This window comes from Pagrus major, chromosome 1 (assembly GCF_040436345.1).
Source record: "Pagrus major chromosome 1, Pma_NU_1.0".
Lineage (NCBI taxonomy): Eukaryota > Metazoa > Chordata > Actinopteri > Spariformes > Sparidae > Pagrus > Pagrus major.
In genome coordinates this window covers 17,072,423-17,091,494 of record NC_133215.1, presented here as the reverse complement: position 1 = coordinate 17,091,494, position 19,072 = coordinate 17,072,423, and the positions used below count along the sequence as shown (strand labels likewise).

General features: G+C 41.6%; 1 protein-coding gene across 2 annotated transcripts in view; it reads right to left on the bottom strand.

The window, feature by feature from the left end:
• The window catches only part of dlc1 (DLC1 Rho GTPase activating protein), an 82,595-nt gene that overhangs the window by 22,015 nt on the left and 41,508 nt on the right, over positions 1-19,072 (bottom strand). The window contains exon 1 of one of the 2 annotated variants that reach the window (XM_073466859.1): positions 2,187-2,483. The exons of the other annotated variant lie outside the window; for it this stretch is intronic. Within the exon in view, the coding sequence (XP_073322960.1) occupies positions 2,187-2,199 (13 nt within the window). The 5' untranslated portion in view covers positions 2,200-2,483. Of the gene's footprint in view, positions 1-2,186; positions 2,484-19,072 lie in introns of those variants that run through there. 2 annotated transcript variants of the gene reach the window in all.

The window sequence follows — 19,072 nt, the reverse complement described above, 5'->3', positions numbered from 1 at the left end:
GCAGATAGAGAAGAATGCTTGACTAACAACTGTTGTGAATTGAGGTGGCTTATCTGGAATTACCCGATCATCGCCGGGTCTCAAAGTGCCGCCCTTTAAAATGACCCAAAAGGCAGGCGAGAGAGTTCTTATCAACTCAAGGTCTGAGTGGGTTGTTCTGAAGGAGCTGCAAAGTGGGTCTAGACAGGTGATGTGATAAAACCAGGCCAGACTCTGTGGCTCAGTAGTAATCTACAACAAGCAAAGCCAGGAGCCTGGATGCTGCCGATGTTTGTCCTTCACCTCAACGGTGACAAGGGCAGACTCCTGATGTGTTCATGAACTTGAAGAACATGTTTCTGGCTGATTCATGATCTATTAAACTATTTAATTAATGATCTAAACGTCCTTAACAGCTTGAATCGGTACCGTAGCATCAGGACAACTGGAGACAACAGCTTTTTTTGACGTGACCAATGTAAAATCCCTCTAGCACTCTACTGGAATGCCAAGATGGGCGATAACAGATTTTTTTCCTGATGGGTATTAGGTTTTGTGATTCCACGCTTGAGACAGCTGGTGTTCCCTGAGAGGGTCTGGCTGTTAGCTAAGTGAGACGATGCCAGGAATATCGCCATCTGGCCGGCCTCAAGCTATGGCCCTGTTGACACACACACGAAAGAATAATGAGGTTACTACCATGGTCCATTCCAGTTATCTACCACCAGCCGGGGCAGGCACGAATGCAACACACAGCTGGCCCATACGGATCATCGCAGAGCTAACCCCAAAGGACCCAGTGCCCCCTGACGAAAGATTTATGCTCACAGGGAGGGTCCTAGACGTGGATCAGGTGACCAGATGTATTCAAAACCTATGATAAGCTTTCCAGAGCCAGATGACAGACTGTGTACCCTCATTCAGAAACAGATCCCAGGACTGCCAGAGTACCTTCAGCAGAGGGAAGGTAAGAACAAAACATGAACATATGTCTCCTCACAGGACATGGAGAAGGCTGGAGTGCCAGCTGGATGTAAATCTTTCAGATAAGGCCCCAGCTCACTTCCTGCTTCACAAAGAGTGCAGATGAGGTGTGTTTCCTTTATTTGCTCTTCTCCCACCACAACTGCTAACCCATCTAGTCCAGTTGCGGACTGAAAAAATTAGGAGACATCTAGCAGAAGACAGAAAAATGTGAGTATTTCTGTAACTTGACTACTCCTCTGTTGAGTCACTCATCAAGTGTGTGTGGAGGGACAGTGTCAGTGTCAGACAGTCCCAAGATTAGTGGTTACTGTAGGTAATATTCACCCAGCTTTCATCACAATGTCTGTGAGTGTCTTAGAGCACGTTCTTGACGGTTATATGGCTCAACTGAACCTCAGTGTGTGCTCCTATCTGCTCCACACCAGAGGCAGCTGATAAGGAGCCATGTGTTGGAACTAACAGTTAAAAAAGTTGAAACAAAGAGCCGGAGCCCACAAATCAACTTGAGCCTGCCAGCACCGCACTGAAAACGGGATTTTATACAGCCACAACACATCCCCTCAAATGCCCCCCCACCCCCACCCCCCCGTTAGCAAAAGGTCGGCAGTCAGGCAGGCAAAAGGCGCAGGGCAGTTAAACAAACTGGAGGCACTGGGATGGCAGAAATGTCGCTGACTGGTACAACACCTACTAATAATCTTCTAAAAGACACTAAACACGACTTAGGCTGAACATTCCAGTTCTAGACCTCGTTTTCACAACGCGGATGAAAGTTTCATCCAACACGAACCGTCCAGTGTGTGCCAGTGCGCGTAAAAGAGATCTTAAACACAGATTTGCATCAAGTCACAAACGCAGGCTCCACAGAGTCGTGCGTCATTTCAATTAAATCTGCGTTAATGTAACCAGTGAGTGGGGGACACTGGGGACACAGAGTTATGCGCAAAGCGGGGAGATTTCTTATCTGACAGCCCGCAGCGTTGCGCCTTAAAGACGACTTAAAGAGTGTTTTACTTGGTGGAAAATTTAAGCAAACCTGCAGAGTCTTAAATACCGACAGTAACTGAAGATGAGACTGCTATTTGCGCTTAAAAGTGAGCTATATTTCTCCTGGATGAACAGGAAACTGCATGAATGTATTTACATGTTCACTTTAAATAGAAAACGATCAACAATAATAATTTCTAAACACTCATGGTAATGAAATGGAATTGACTTACGCGTTAATATCATCTTCTAATGTCTCTGTCGCGACCAGCCTCAGCATAAAACCAAACTCCCGGCTGCGCCCCGGCAGGCTACGACTGTCCAGTCAGGTCGACTCCACTGTTAAGGCGAAGCCCGCATGATAAATCCAGCAGTAAGAAAACTTAAACTACACAGCCGGCTGCTGTGTATGTCCTCTGAGCGTTACGCAGGACCGTAAATCCATGGTTATAATCTGATTTGGCTGCGATAAACAGAATCCCACAATCTTCAAATCCTTCCAAACGCTGTGAGTCCCTGAATGAAGCGGTCCCCCGGCAGGAATGTGAATGGGGACGGAGTAGAGTGATTCAAGCTTTAGGAATGGGCAACTCTGCCGTGGCTCCACCCACACCACCCCTGCTACGCTGCTCCCCACCTGATAAGGAGCTGGAGATCCACTCAGACAAAGCTCAGCGGATCATAATAGTGTTTGTGTGTGGGGATTTATGACGTTTAATATGTCAAAATTATGTTTTAAAGCGCGCTAATCATGACACCAAAGCGACTCTTTAACCTTTTCTGCACTTTAGCTATTCATTAATGTTGATCTTCTTCTTATTTTTTATTCCTTACTTGTTTCATTAAGTTATATCACCTGAAATATGCTAAACAAATGTTACCCAAAAGAAATCGAAAGTGATTATGTGGGCTCCCCGGGATTCCCCTCTATTCATCTCATCGTCTGAGCCTCAACCACCTAACGAGCAGCATTTGACTCGGAGGTTGGTACCCAGTTTGCATATCATTAGAAAATACTGGAGACAACTGGGAGACGCTCTTTTGTGAAGCGAGATTAGTCCGAAAAGCGCAAGTGGAGCAGTGAAAAGAGAACTGTTGCAGGTATGGTAATACCCTGCAGTCCTGCCCCTGCCCATGGCGCGCCTGACGCACGCACACCACCAATAACGACACAGTTTGTCCTCATGATGCAGGGCGGATTTTAGGAAGTAGTGATGATGTAAAAACTTTAAAAGCACAACACGTTGGAAGCATCTACAAGCACGTCAGTATAATTACTTTAATTACTAATTATACTGCAACAATAGGATTGAATAGAATTTTGGATTTCTATGTCTAAATATGTTTTTTCCATGCCTCATTTAGGCAAAAAAAAGTGTTGATGCCTTGCTGATAATTTTCAGATTTACATGGATTTGTAAGAGCATGGAGAAAAGTCACGCTACTCATTTATAATTGGTCTATTTCAAAACATTCAGTCCAGTTTTCCCCTCTCCTCAATCCTTGGGGGCTTTTCATCCACCGTTTTCCAAGAACTCCTCAACGAGGTCAGTGTTTGGCATCAGCCAGCTCTGTGTTATTGCCATGGTGACACACTGGCGCTGAGATGGTGCAAAAAGGGAGAGCCAGACGAGTCACCGTGTGGCAGGGAAATACGTGTAATCCAAAGCTTGGACCGCGAGGGGAGGAAAGGATGATGTAGAAAATCCTGGCTAACAGTGCAGTCTGTTGTTGGCTGCTGTATCGGTCCCAGCTGACTGAGGAGTCACAAGTGATTCGCCCAAAAGGGATCCTGTGAGCTAATAAAGTGAGCAAAATCATGAGTCTATACAGCTTATCAGACAGTGGAAATCACTTGATGTGTTTGGTTTACTAAAATAATACTTTTATTAACGCCTCAGCCGTAAAAACACAAATGTAATCACCTTGTTCTCAAATATACCTACATAACACGAGTGTTTCATGTTCTGGGAAATACAAGTCATTTTTAAAAACAATAACACAAATTGTATCACCTTGTTATTTCATGACTTCACTAATCTTATGAGAGTAGCTTATAAACATGATTTTGAACAGATGACATGAGTCAGAATTCTGCGACTCAGAGACTCCAGCTGTAAAAACCTGGTTTAATACATGGGATTTTTACAAGCTTTATATACGGTATGTAATTGGTGTTGACAGTACCTTTTACGCAGCACTACACCTCCCAAATCCCAAATAAGTCTATTTGGATTTCAGTTATTGGAGTTTAATAACAGTTTATCTAACAGAGAGTTAAACCTCTTTGGTGTTTTATTGAATCCGAGCCTAAGTAACTTCATAGGTTTCTTTGTCAACAAAATGCAAGCAACTATATAAAAACTAGTCTAAAAAATGAGTAAAATTGACTAATTTTCTGATTTAAATCAATGAGTCTAATAAAGCATTCGACATCAGCTTGGCCAGTATTCAAAAACTATTAAATTTCGCTACCCATTAGCACATCCAGCTAAAGCCATAGCATTATGTCAGCTGATCAGCATCAATGTACAAATATCAAATAATACCTCAAACGGAAAACGTGACCCTTATGAGCTCATAACGGAGGAATAACCTCTTGTGATTTTTATTCTAAATCTGTAACCTGAAGGGAGGGTTAAAGATAATTATGGTCTGTTAGTGTGTGTGTGTGTGTGAGTGTGTGAGAGAGAGAGAGAGAGAGAGAGAGAGAGAGAGAGAGAGAGAGAGAGAGCAATGAGAGGAAGGAGAGATGAAGAGAGATTACCAAACAAGGCCAAATCCCTGAGCCACAAAAACGCGACCACCCAGAGGCTGCACCCAAAACCCGACCCAAAGCTACCCTCGCCTGAGATGGGTCAACAACCCCGCGCAAAGTCGAGGGGGTAACACGCTCTCAAGTTGTTTTGCTGTGATAAATACCCAATAATGCCAGCGATTGTTGATGAATGTGTGTGGTAAAGTGTGAAAGATCAGACAGGCAGACTGCCGCTGCTGCCAGTTGCTCGGGGGCAAATGAGTGTGTCTCTTTGGAAGCGTCTACAATTTTCATTCATCAAAGCTCGTCAGAGTCAGGCGCTTGTTTGGCTTATGATTCAGATACAGATCAAATACACAGCGGTATAATGAGGGCTTTGGACAAAAGAGAGGAAATGAGGAGATGCATCAGTGTTACAGCAGGCAGACACGCGGGATTAGGCCTGCATTATATGTAACTTTTCCTTCGAAAGGGAACGCAAATAAACACTATTACCTTTAAGGCATATTTTAAGGGAAGCTAGAGGGATTATCTCATGAGTCATAGTAAATTTTACTCATGTCTCTAGTTGCTCTAAACATAGTTGCCAAGTCTCCTTGTAATGTACAAATTTAGGCTTCTTTTTTTGTCAAGTCGTTTGAAAGAAATCCCATGTTGCAGTTGTTGGAACTCGTTTTAAAAAATATTATTGCTTGATAGGAAACTCTTGACGGACGACTTCTTATTTTTCCATTTATAGTTGCTATTTTCCCCAATGCATTGATTGAAATTGTCTGCTCATAACCTCTTCATATTGATCTCTCTCCTTCCTCCCTCTGATTGGAGAAAAATCTATGTCAATCATGACATTGCCTAACCAGCCTAACAACAACCCAATCACCAGAATTACTGTTAGCTACGTATCTTTCTGCAACACCGCAGACAAGTCCAAAATTAACATATCTTTATGTTGCAACTTTACTTGTTTAGGTTTGATTTTCTATTCCTCTCTTGTCATAATGCTGTGTTTATGCTCTGCTTAGGTTTAGGCACAAAAAACACCTGGTTTGGGTTAGAAAAACGTCATGGTTTGGCTTAAAATACCTGTTTTGATCACCACGAAACGACTGGAGGATGTCCGACTTCCTGTGAGAAACAGCAGGTTTTGGTCGCCATTTAAACACCATAACACCACCTCCTTCCAGAACGTTAACTGCGAACATTGTATGCTGGTGACAGGGCTGCTAACCAATCTGGTTTTCGGGAGTTGTTTCTTGACCCAGCGTCCTCTTGATTTCCACAAACAATGCCACCACCAAAGTCTTCCAAGTATAGAAAAAATGTAACAAAGATTAGGAAAAAGAAAAAGAAGAAAGACTGGATATGTCCGGTGGTTGAGGATCAAAGTAAAGCTGTGTGCAGGTACTGTAAAGCGGAGATGAATGCACATGCAGACATCCTGCAACATGCTAACGCAGACAAACACAAGAAGAATGCTAAGCCCTTTTCTTCAACATGTCTAAGACATCGGATTTACTGTGGCATAACCCTCAACGAAAATGACTGTTTACACTGAGGCGGTAACAGGCTTTATTAATGCATTTCTTTATTGTTTCTCTAAATTGTTATTTTTATTTTTAACTAAAAAAAATAAATACATAAACCACAGATATTTTGTTTGCATAAAAGTGGCCTTGTATGCCCCTCCTCCAACCTGTTACTACTGGGTTGTTGGGTGAAGCTACTGTTGTAGGTTGTAAACTTTACAGTGTCACCTCTGACCCTGAGACACAGAGGGAGGGGCTGTAAGAGGTAAATGATACAAAAAATGAGCATGAACAAAAATAAAATACTAACGAGTATAAAAAGACTTTACTGAGACAGAAATAAAGAGACAAAACAACAGAGAAAACACACATGGAAAAGTGAGAGAAAGATGAAAGAATTTCCTCCGCCATGTAGAGCGCTCCTCTGGGCTTGCCTTTGGGTTTACGCTCCCCTCTTCTGCTATCCCTAAACCCCAAACATCGGGGCCAGGTGAGGGTCAGTGGACGGACGTGTCAGTCCAAAACACACACAAACACCCAAGGCCGTGTCAACAAAGACTCACAAAAGAGATAACCAAATGATGAGCCTGCAGAGGTCATAGCAGCCATTCTACAATGGAGAAGAACATGTTAGGTGTACGTGTCTAAGTGTCTGAACTGATATTGTTTTGTGGTTGAGAATTTCTGATAACAAAGTCATAAAGATGCTTGTCACAAGTCCATAAAGTAATTAATAACAGGGAAGAAAGTGACTTTTATGTATTTATTACAGTGCTACTTTCTCATTTTACTGCATGTGTGTGAGATTGTGTTTTATGCAGAGGCAAGGTACCGCCACTGTCCTTTAAACCTGAATCTAAATGCTTCCAATGACAAGTTTGTGTCCTCTGCCTTTCACTGATGCAGTTTGAGATAATGACTTTAACTGCTGTGTGTGTTGAGAGAGAGAGAGATAGAGAGAGAGATAGAGAGAAGAGAGAGAGGGTGAATGAGTGAGGAGGGAAGGGAATAATCTTTTCATAACAGGAATCTCCAGAAATAGCTCATCCATGGTCGAGGGGGATCAACCCAATAAGACACTGATTGGGTTGGGGGGGGGTGGGGCGGGGAGCATATGCTGCCAAACACACAATGGCCAGGAGGAAGTGTAGGGAGACAGAGGCTTGGACCATCACACACACAAACACACACACAAACAAAGGAAGTGTGAAGCAGACAAGCGGCCCAAATGCCTCGCCGACACCCTCTCCGGGCTTTGATGGACTGACCGTGATCACAATAGAGGCAGGAGGCTGACACACACACTTACACAAACAATGGATCGGTCTTGTACTACAATGTATTTTTCAACCAGGTGCTGGGGTTCAGAAAAACAACAGCTTTATGTTGGATCATACATTTTGCAGTGAAATTTTATTTGTTGATCACAGCAACAATTTAGATTATGGCACTAAAGCAGGAGAAAAAAAACATTAAGGGGTGGCTCTATGCAGGGCTAATGAGATGTTAAGTTAATGATTCTTGTGTGCGGGTTTGAATATTCTGTACGTCCACATGCAAACACAAGCAACCATTATTTTAAGGGTGAATGAAAAATGAAAAGTTCTGCACAGCATTTTTATGTTTTTAAATAAAAAACCTGTATTAAGTTTCACATTTTGTGAAGCTCAGCAAGGTGCTAATAAGGTGGCTAGGATAATAGTCTCCTCTCAAAACAAGATCGATTGAAAAGAAACCTCCTACAACAAACTTTTTCTTTCATAAAACATCATAGAACCAAAGAAGTACAAGTATCAGAAGGAGACAAGTACTGAATATGAGTACAGATGCTATATTGTGCACTTCAAGGCATGTCAAGTGATCTCACGAACACACAAACATTCACGAACATACACACTGTATGAATGCACACAGGCTTGTTATCCTTTTACTGCATGATCAGAGTGCCAGGAGCTCGACCGCAAATTAAAGTCCTACGTGTATGAAGTCTGTAACACTGTTCCTGGTTTCTCCTGGACGTTTATTGTTTAATGTTTATTTGGATTCCCATAAGCTGCTACCTTGGCAACAAGTACTCTTTACTTAAGTCCATGTAGAGCACATAAAGAAGACACAGAACACACATGTAGATATAGATTCTGCTTACCCACCATAAACCCGAAAATTACAGCTCTTGGGCCTGTGTGTCAATATGTCTAATACAGTGGATCCGTGTGGACTCACTATCAGCTCTGACTGTGTGGTCCTTCATAATTGAGAAATTGCATGTATTGGCCACATATTCTTTTTGAATGAAGCTGCTTATTAATTGGTGGCATATCATGATGCTGTCGGCATACTATGTCTGAATATATTTTCAATTGTAACCAATCATCATGGGGTCTACTCATAGCTGTCTACCTGGTTGTCTTGTTTTGTCGAGCCACCAGTTTGAGTCTGCTGATGCTGATGATGACAGCCAGACCTAACCCCACAAAAGTGTGGTAGTGCTGTAGAAAGGTCTGGCTGTTCCCATTATCATTCTGCAGAAAAAATGCTCTGGCTTGTTTGTATTTCTTTTAACCAATTACAATCGTCTTGAGCAGCTCAAAGCCAAAGATGCAGCGACAGTGCCCCTGCAAAATAGTGTCGGGGAGACGAGCCATGTCATTAAAATGGCTAAATCCCCACAAAAGGAAAGTTAACAACTGCTATCTTAGTGACCAGGTTAGGGTTAGGCTAACTTGGCATTTTCAATATGTAGGGATTTTATAAATGCTAACACACTGATGGGGTAAGGGGAGCAGAATGCCAACTGAAATAGTCAGCCATTGGCAGGCTTGTACCAACAGTCTTCATCCGGTGAGTCAGACTAGCTGATGCATGGAGATTTATTGGGCATGACTGTCCTCAGGTCCCTGTCAGATCAGATTTGGCCAAAGTTTTCCATCCCATCCTAAAAAATCCACTTACATCTCAGCCCTGACCTGCTCTGTTGGATTGTATCTGTTGAAAAAGGAAAGTTTATTTTACTCAGTTCACTCGAAATCTTTGGGCACGACTGACATCTTAAAGAAGTTAAATCCCTGTTTCCCAGCAAAGCACTACCATATGTGGCTTCTGCTCTCAACCTTGGATTTCGGACAATGGCAGAGAGAATTATTGGCCAGCACTAATGTGTAAATCCTAAAGCAAACAAGTGTGTAAGTGTACACACACATGTACATTACAACACAGAAACGCACAGAGTTAAATACACACATATGTGCATGACTCGGTGGTCTTTTAGTCTCCACATTATGGAATTCTCTAGATAATATGGATTTCACAACAGGGATGTTGCAACAGAACAAAAAGCTTTCCCACCACCATACATTTCTGGTGGCAGACATACTGTAGTTTATCATATTTATAGTATATATAAATATTTTCTGTTCTGTTTCTTCTCTTATAAATCAAGTATAGTAAAATAGTCACAGCTTTTATGAAACAAAGTCACAAAGGAAATCCACTGATCAGCAGCTGATTCTAACGTCCTGATTGAGATAAAGAAGGCCATAAAAGAAACACACATGCACACAAAACAAAACACATACACACATGCAGACTCCAGATTATTGCTCATATTTTTCTTATTAGTCACGCATTGGGGAAAGCAGATTAGTGATGGTTTGCTTTAGGCTCAGAAAGGCAGGGGGCAGAGGAAGAGCGAGAGGTATTTAGGGGAAAAAAAGAAGACAAAAGAAGTTACGTTCAAAAGATAACAGGTCAGAACTATCATACATGTCCAGTACAGTTGGTGAGGTGAGATGGCAGAAAAAAGGCAATGAAAAGATTGAGAGGACACACAACGAGCAAAAAAAGCTGAAATGAATCATTCAGTGTTACAGCTAACATGGCAAATATGTGGAAACCTCTATTCCGACTTAAAAATGCTGTAAAACTGCTGTGGTTTCTCTGCAAATGCTGGTTGATTATTCTCATTAATCTCACTGCTAGGACTCAAAAACAACATTTTATGGTACAGTGCAGATGTTACTGGCTTAAAGTGAATGAAACGAGCTGGCCTGATTTATTTCTACCAGGCTCTAAAACTGGAGAAATTGCATTTCAACACATAAAGAGTTACTGTGTGTGTGACCACATTTTCTAAGAATTACATGAGGTGGAGGTCTGCTTGGGAAACCAAGTGAATACTTTGGGAGTGGTTAATGATGCCAACCATATGGCTGTGAAACGAACACACACCAACAGTTTGAGCTGTGCCGTAATGCCTGGAAATTTCCAGAATTCCTATTCCAAACCGAGTGAGGCCCAATAATTACTGTTTGGAATAATTCTGTTCTCCGCGGTGTTAGATAGATATTCCTTTTTTAAGCCAACATGGACAAGAAATCCTCAAAGTAGAGATCATGTGATATGATCAAAGACTTGGGAACAGCTACTAAACAGACCCTGAGGTAGGATTGTTTTGTCAACGACATCTTCCCTACTTTGATCGCTACCACATGTGCATCCAAATGGATTCTAGTGTGCGATTTTGCCTCATTAAAGCCATGACAGGTTTAAAATAGTTACTCTTGAACAAATACGTAACGACAGCTGCACCTAGGAATGTAATGTCTGTTGATTTCATCCGACATCATGATGAATTGCTCTGAGTAAAGGCGGAGTTGGTATATGGCTGGAGGAGTTGGCATAGATGTAAAACGTATGCCAGCTACCCTTCAACAGCAATGAATCATTGGGCCTTGGGTGCAAGATTTAAGATGCAATGAGATGACGTGCCCTGCAGCTATTGTTGTATTGCTAGTGTTAAGTCAGTATGAATGAGGAACAAGCTGGGAGTGGATGCATGTTGGATGTGCCAAAGAGATGGGAGATATTTGACATCTGATGAAAGAAATTAGTGTGAATGTGTGTGCGTTTGTGGATGCATGCTTGTTTTTTCTGTCTAAGTGAGTGGTATGTTATTATCTTTAAATTAATGCTTGTGTGTCCTGCATGTGCACGCCCATACCGAGGTGTCCAATAACACCTTTGACAATAGAAAGTGCAGAACTCTCTTCCCTATTCTATTTTCTTTCCTGTTTTTTACTTCTGTCATGGAGCGAAGACCAAATTCCAAAGTCCCATATGTCCATTCTCTCGGTGTGCAGAATCAGCCAGTGAGTAATGCAGGAAGTTCATGCTTGAGTCTTCCCTGCCCTGACCCGTGACCTCCTTTGAACCTCGACCCTGGCGAGCCACGTGACAAACCGTGCAGACATCTCGGCTGTCATGACAAACACAAACCAGGTTCAGCCCTGAGATTATCGCCGATTCAGAAGCTTTTTTGCAAAAGTGCGCCAAGCAGGATTGGCTTTCAGTGATTTCTTCCAGCTCCCAACTTTATCCAGCTCCTGTGTCTTGTGTCATTTTTCAGGAGATAAGATGAAAGAGGGCAACTGCAGATCAAAGAGTGATGGGATAAATGACTGACACACTGTGACAAATCCTATGCCAAAACTGAAAACATGACAAGCACCTAAAATCCATTTTTCAGTAGAACACGTTTTCCTCATCTGTTGTATCAATTTAATTTCTGATTCTGATTTCTGACCACTAGTATATTTTATCAAAAATGTCTGGATATGGAAGTGATGCCTGAACCAAACAGCATACATTTGATAGATGTGTCTCTTTCGTCCATTGTAATCTCAGATATCATTTACTGCAAAAGTGGTTTAGCCCAAGACACACTTCACTATGTTACATGCCTAACAAAATAAGAGATATATTAGTGTCACTGAAGTTTGCATATTTACAAAAATACCCCTTGCTGGTGTACTCCCAATGATTACTGGTCTGTCCTCCCTTCAGGTAAAACACTTGAGATTAAAGTGCTTTTCTAGTCTCTCATTTTGCTATGTGTGCAAGTAACTTTCTTCCCTTCAGCTCTTGGCTGACAAATTACAGCAGGAAGAAGATGATCAGTCAGTGGTCGATCTCACGTGACAATCTTGACCTACTAAACTAGAGATGGACACGAGACTTATAAGACAAATGCCTCACACATGCAGGAATCAAGGAGATTCAGGCTTGAAATAGCTTTTTGTGTGAGCCTGAGCAAACTTACGTATGTGCATGAGTTTGTTTGGACGCCTGGCATATTTTTAAAGGAAGCCTTCTGTAAGCATTGACCCACAAGGGAGGTTTTTGATATGATTATGAAGGGGCTTACTTTAGCTGTAAAATGTAAATGTTTGTCTTTATGCATAGCTGACCTAAATCCACTGCACAGGAATCTAAGGAATCAGTTGTATTAAGCCAAATACAAATAAACAGAAGGAAGTTAGTGTATGTGTTTAGCTGTGTAATGAGAAGGCAGCAATCCTGTAGGTATGCAGTGGACAGAAAGTTTGACCCATTTCATTTTTTTAAAGATATAATATGTAACATTTCATCATTATAATGTTTAAAAAAGACTAGACGTTAGGAATATTTTTTATCCTAAACTTTTCCAAAAATGTTAAAACCCAGAGAAACAAAATGTTATTTAAGGTAGCAGTGAGTTCCATTTGTTGCCTGTTGCAATAACTCCAGGGTAAACACAGGCAAAATCAGATAATACATCAGTAAAGTCTGTGACCACGACTAAACATTATGTAAAAAAGACAGATTTCCAATGGTAGTGGTGGTTGTTTATCAAGGAAGACTACAACTTCCATGATTCCACACTACTAAATGCTTAATATCTGAGTCTTACTGTCTCTGGTCACTTAAATACACTTTATGTGATTAGTCCTGATACCCTGAACCCTCATCCACCCACTCTTTCACTCTCTGTACTTCACATAGACACAGTCAGTTTATTTACTTTAGGAGCTAATGGACAGCACTGATGTGTTTGAGGGTGGGAACTTTGGGTGATGAACAGGAGCTGCAGTCAGACCTGTGACTCCCCCCCTCATCTCTCTGCTCCTCAACGGTCCCTAGGGGATGATATCTCAACTCCTGAGTAACGAGGGGGACTAATACCGTCCAGCTTGAGGTTGGTAGCAGGGACAGAACCTCCATATGCCCAACAGATTGGCCATGGCTCTAATACTGACCCTTCTCTGATTACACCCCCCCCTACTTTCCAAGAATGAAGGAGTAGGAGTCCACAGGAAAAGAACGTTTCTAATTTGAAACTGGATGTTTCTTTATGTTGCTTCTTTATGTTCTTTAATTCTCTTTAGTCACAACACTGTGCTTATGGTCTACTTAGGTTTAGGCACAAAAACCACTTGGTTAGGATGAGGAAAACATCAGGGTTTGGCTTAAAATAGCCTACCTGTTGTGGTTGCACCTAAAATGGCTGAGAATATCCCCGGGTCTCTTAAAAAAACACCTGCTTTTGTCACCACAGATACGGCTAGAGATGGTCTGCCTTCCTGTGAAAAATAGTCAGCTTTGGATGCAACAAAAAAGGCTGTAAATCTCCCCACAGAGTCGAAATGCAGTTGACTGCTTGGTGGCCTTGTGGCTTTTAACAACGCCACCAACCGTCCCCTCCACGTCCTAATGTGAAAGTTGGGTAACAAGTCGACAATGTGAAGGTGATATGCCACATTTGGTACAAATGTCAACCATGGACTGATCTGCAGTTTGCAGAAACATTAGATGCTAACATTATGTGTGGGTGACTGGGCTGCACTAGCATTGCTAAAAATGGTTTTAAATTTGGACTGGCTTTTTAGCAGTCCAAAGTTGTTTTCAGTTCATGCTGGGACAGACTCAAACCTCCCTAAGATTATGGATTAGAATAGCCTTAGTTGTCAAATATTTCTGCTGATTCTGTGATGACAAAAAAGCTGTCATCTCCTCACTTAAATAGCAAATATGCTCGCATTTGCATTCAAAGTCAAATGATCTTAGAGCGAGTCACAAACAACTGTAATTTTGACAAACAATGACCTCTGTGTTCAACAACAGAGTCCTTCAAATGCTTGTGTTGAGATGTTATGGCCACAGAGAGACCAAACCACGTCATTGTCTGAAGAAAATATGTTCAGGCCTTAAAAACCATTAAAAACAAGACAAAATCCCCCTTTGCTTCCTCACTGTCAGCACTAATGGCTTTAAGGCAATGAGGCAAGCACGAGATAAGTAAATAAAAACGAGGTCCTGCAAGAAAAAAAATTAGGTCTAAAGTCATCACAGGCGAAATCATTATTCCATTTTAATTCATTCTCAGAATGCCTAATTCCCAGAATGCCTAGCTAAGAACATTATGGACTTGTTGCTTTGTGTTACAACCAATGAATGAAAAATATTGTGTTCAAGGGAGTAGATGGCAGCTTTGTGACCTGCCACGGCATCTAATCCAAGAAATGCTGGATGGACATTATGTTCACTGACCCTGACCTCAGACACACACACACACACAAAAGACATTAAGTTGTCAAAGTGTCACTTACCCAACATGCTAATGCTAAGCGCTCCAGTGCTTGTATTATTACCAGCTGTAAGGACTTAAAGTGGAGGTCGGCCTGGACACGGAGGGTGACAACACTCAGCCAGTGGCCTTGTGTTCACCCATTCATGGTGGCAAAGGGGTTACGATCCCTGAGTGACTACAAGGTGAAAGGTCACCTACAACACCTCTCGATCAGAAGGAGAAACGGACATTAAGTGGGTGTCTTGGTCTAAAGAGAGATTATGTTGAAGCTCCTCGGAGGTCTCTGTTAGGATGAGCAGGAAACAAGACACAAAATGAAGTTTAGTCATGTCAGCACTAGACCAGCCGCTCATTTCACAACTTGAAATAAGAAATAAAGATCTAAAGTACCTGAAAAGTTGCAACAGAAAAATATTCAGTACTGGATTAACTTGATGGCATTTGGTGATAGTCCACAACACAACTTGTGATGGATCACAATGTTGCCCTGACACAAACTTAGAAAAGGCTTTTAAAAGGACCAGCAGGGGCCCGAAGGCATCCATAATTCCTTCTTCAAAAGCTCTCTAGAACAGTCGAAACATTTTTCTTGGTCATTTTCAAAGCTCAATACCTCTAACCAAATTATTGAGGAACTGAACAATCAGAGGCCGTAACATTTACAACACTCTCTATCAGATCTACCAAATGCCTGGGGGTGAGTGTAGGTTAAAGGGGTCACTTTAGAAATAGTCCTTTTAGCCATGCTGCTTTCCTATGTAATATGCTCTCAACTGTCAGGCATCTTCAAGTCCTCCCTAACACAATGACAAATGCAGATCGGAACGTATGAGGAGATGGAAAAAGGAAAAAGGCCTTTGCCTGAGGACCCAGAGTGGCTGTCAACCTCCTCATAAATAAAAATACCAGTCACTTTCCAGTGCAGAGGCAATAAGGAGTCAGGAATCAGGTCAGATGGAGGTGGTCTTTTCTCAAAACCCATCTGTAAATTCTTTCCTTCCAAATTTCTTTTGCATATCCATTCTTAATATCTTACCTACCCTCAGTCCATTTCTATTTCCATACAGCCATATTTATCATCCCATTTTTAATCAGGCTATGACTCTAGGGATGGTAATGTCACTCTCTTGGTTGGTCTGTATGTTATATGTATGATGGCTGTAGAGTTTTAGTCTTGTTGTTGGGCACAACACTAAAATTCAAATCAAAGTACTGATACAGTGCTGGGAACAATTTATAAGGCCAGGGTTAGGCATGCAACTACGTCCTTGACTGCAGAAATACATAGAAGCATTCTACTGATGTGGCAAGTTTTGTATTTGCAGTCTCAGGATGAGTGGTTAAGGGAATTTGTGAAGAATTGTCTTGTGTCTTTGTCACCATTTTTGCTCAAAGGTATCGTTATTCCAATACTTTCACTGTTTGGCTTTCCTTTCTTGGAAAACATGATCCTTTGATTAATACTCTATCTGAACTCAAATCTCTATGCAAGTTTTATTTTCCATCAGCTTCTATGACTCGTGCCGTCTTGTGACCTGCATGAGAAAGAAAGTCCTCTATTCTGAGCTCAAGATACAAATCTCCATAAACATTTGGAATCAGCTGTGATGATGGATGATCTGCTTAAGGAAAGACTGCTGTCTGGGATTTTATTTGACTGTGCTTGGGGAAAACTTATGTGCGCACATGCTCCCATAAAATGATACAATCTTGCTTAAATTCACCTGAAAGGAGAGTTGGATGACACTCAGTAGGTTTCTTTTTCCAATAACACGTGAGAAAATGTGTCAGTTTGTTTGTGTTTCTGAAAAGACTGGGACAACAGCCTGACCTTGGATCATTTTTAAGAAGATTTAATTTAATGTGCTCGTATCACAATATTATTATCCATCCCTTGGTGGTTCTTGGGATTCTCATATTTTGACAATTGAGTTGGTTCTCTCCTGACTAATAAACAGACACACGGTGAGGGACATCAATCTGGAATTCTGGAAAAGTTAAATTCCATTTTGAGATCAGTGTCATCCCCATTAATCCTAGGTCTATTTCCAATGAATCAAAAGACTCTGTCATGACTTGTTGCTCCAAAATTGTAAAAGAATGCCACCAATCAATAGGATCAGGATTATCTTAAAATCCCCTGTGGACTGACAGAGTAAATTAAAGATTGCTAACCCACTGAGACCTGCTAGAGCCACAAAAAGCAGCAGACTCACAGGAAATGAAGGCCCACTGGAGAGTAAACAAACAACATACCATGAGATCAGGCACCCCAAGAAGCAGTTAAGTCATCAGAGATGAGACCATTTTAATGGGGCACTAAAACTTGTTGTAAGTACCCATCTGGAAAAGATTCCTCTGGAATGTGGCTGTTTTACAACTAATGACCAGTGTCGAGTGGTCACGCCAACATCTTCCTCTTGTCTCATATCACAAGTCCTGTTAGAGGCTACATCACTAGCATGACAGGTACTACAACGTTGCGCATTTAAGATGCTGAATGCCATACAAACCAAACTAATAATCTGATAGTTTAGCCATTATAATAAAACATCCACTATCATCACTCTTCAGTTTCTAACCTCGACCTCCAATCTTCTCTCATACCTCACAGGTAAGGATGACCAGATGTGCATGGAGGATGTGCCAATAGATTCATCATCATCTTGAAATTCCAAGTGTTTGTTTGTGATATGCAGGTTTTTGTTCTCAGTATTTTCATTTAAGGTTACACGTGAATGCATACCCATTATGAAACTGCCATGAGCTGTTTTCAAGGGCATACTTATAGTATAGCAATTATAGTTAATTTAGTCAAACCAATCATCAAACCACAAATAATTACACAATATCAAGCCATCATCTGTCTACACTGACACTACTTACAATGAGGATGATAAAATTCCTGTCCTTTATGGATTGAAGATTCAATTGTGCTTTTATATCCTTTAATTGTGCAAAAGCCCTCATTGTTTGGAGACGCTTCTGAATCTAATTCTAAATCTCTCTCAACTCTACTCCAGCATCTCCCTCCCTGGTTCTCATATTGATAGTACATGACAAGTTCCTAAAACAGCACCACCAATCAACCCAGTAGCATTGATTAAAAGCTGGGAAGGCGCACCGCACACAGTAACTCACGGTAATAAAGACAGCTCTGTCTCTGCCAACAAAGCAGCACTGCTTGCAACAGCACTCACACTATTTCTGCTGACGGAGGGAGGAAAGGTGTAGGAGTGGACCGGCCTGAAAGTCTGCGGTGTGAAATCAGACATTCTCCAGCGCCGAGGCAGGAGTAAATTCCACAATGTGTGCAAATATTTGTGCACACCACTTTGGGAATCCCGAGCTTTGCCAAATCAGGAGTTCTGTGAGTGTCGGCTCCTCATCTCTGTACAATGTCAATGGACACTTGAAATAGCAGACTCGTTGTTTCAGCTCAAGTTTTTTGAGTCTGTGAGGGAGATGAGTGTTTGCCCAAGTTCTCTGCTGCAGGAGTAAAGCATGGGCAGCGAATGGAACAATGAGAAGTCAAGTGCGTGCATCAAGTGGGCTACTAGTGGTCTTGCTGAAAAGTACTAGACGTCCCACTCGAGTGATGATTAGGGCGAAGAGAAACAGAAATCAAAGAAGAGGCTCATTAAGATTCTGCTCACGATTCCGCAGATTGAAGCTGGACATATGCTGTGTTTGACTTTCTTCTTCTCTGTCTTTTAAGGGTGTTCCAATCCAATCCAATCCACCTTATTTATATAGCGCGATTTTAACAAACACAAGGTTTTCATAAGTGCTGCACAACAAGATAAAACACAATAAATAGATAACACAATAGAAGCACAATAAAAAAGAAACTGTTGAAAGTGTTGACAATGTTCTCTCCACACATAAGCATCAAAATAATCAGTAATGCTTAAATCTCTTGTTATTAGATGATCGACATGGCTGTTATGTTGAAAGCTGCAGTGTTGCTGCCTGGATGAAACATCTCTTCGAGGTTAATCAGAAATTGCTGGATCAATAAAACAGAGAGGGGTCTTATAACGAGAGAGTCAAAAGACACATTGAGTGAGCTCATGTGTTAAAAGGAGAAAGTGAGAAAAAGACTGGAGGCGAGGGAGCGCGGTAGAACAAGCAAAGTAAACAAGTTTGGCGTGCACTTGTCGGAGTCACCGGGTTTAGCAAAACATTCCAGAGTCTTCGAAACAAGCGGCCTTGTGAGGCAGAAACAAGGGGGCTTTAAATCACTGAACAGGAACAGCGTTGAAGGACTCTAATTCAATCATAAATATCTCAAAAGTGTTCACCCCTCACACACTGACTTGTCAAGTTAAACGACTACCAGTCACCTATGTAACAGCAGGACAATCAGTCAGAATAACCAGGCCAGAAACTAGAGGAGAAAAATTGAGTTCACTAACACGAGCCCACTGG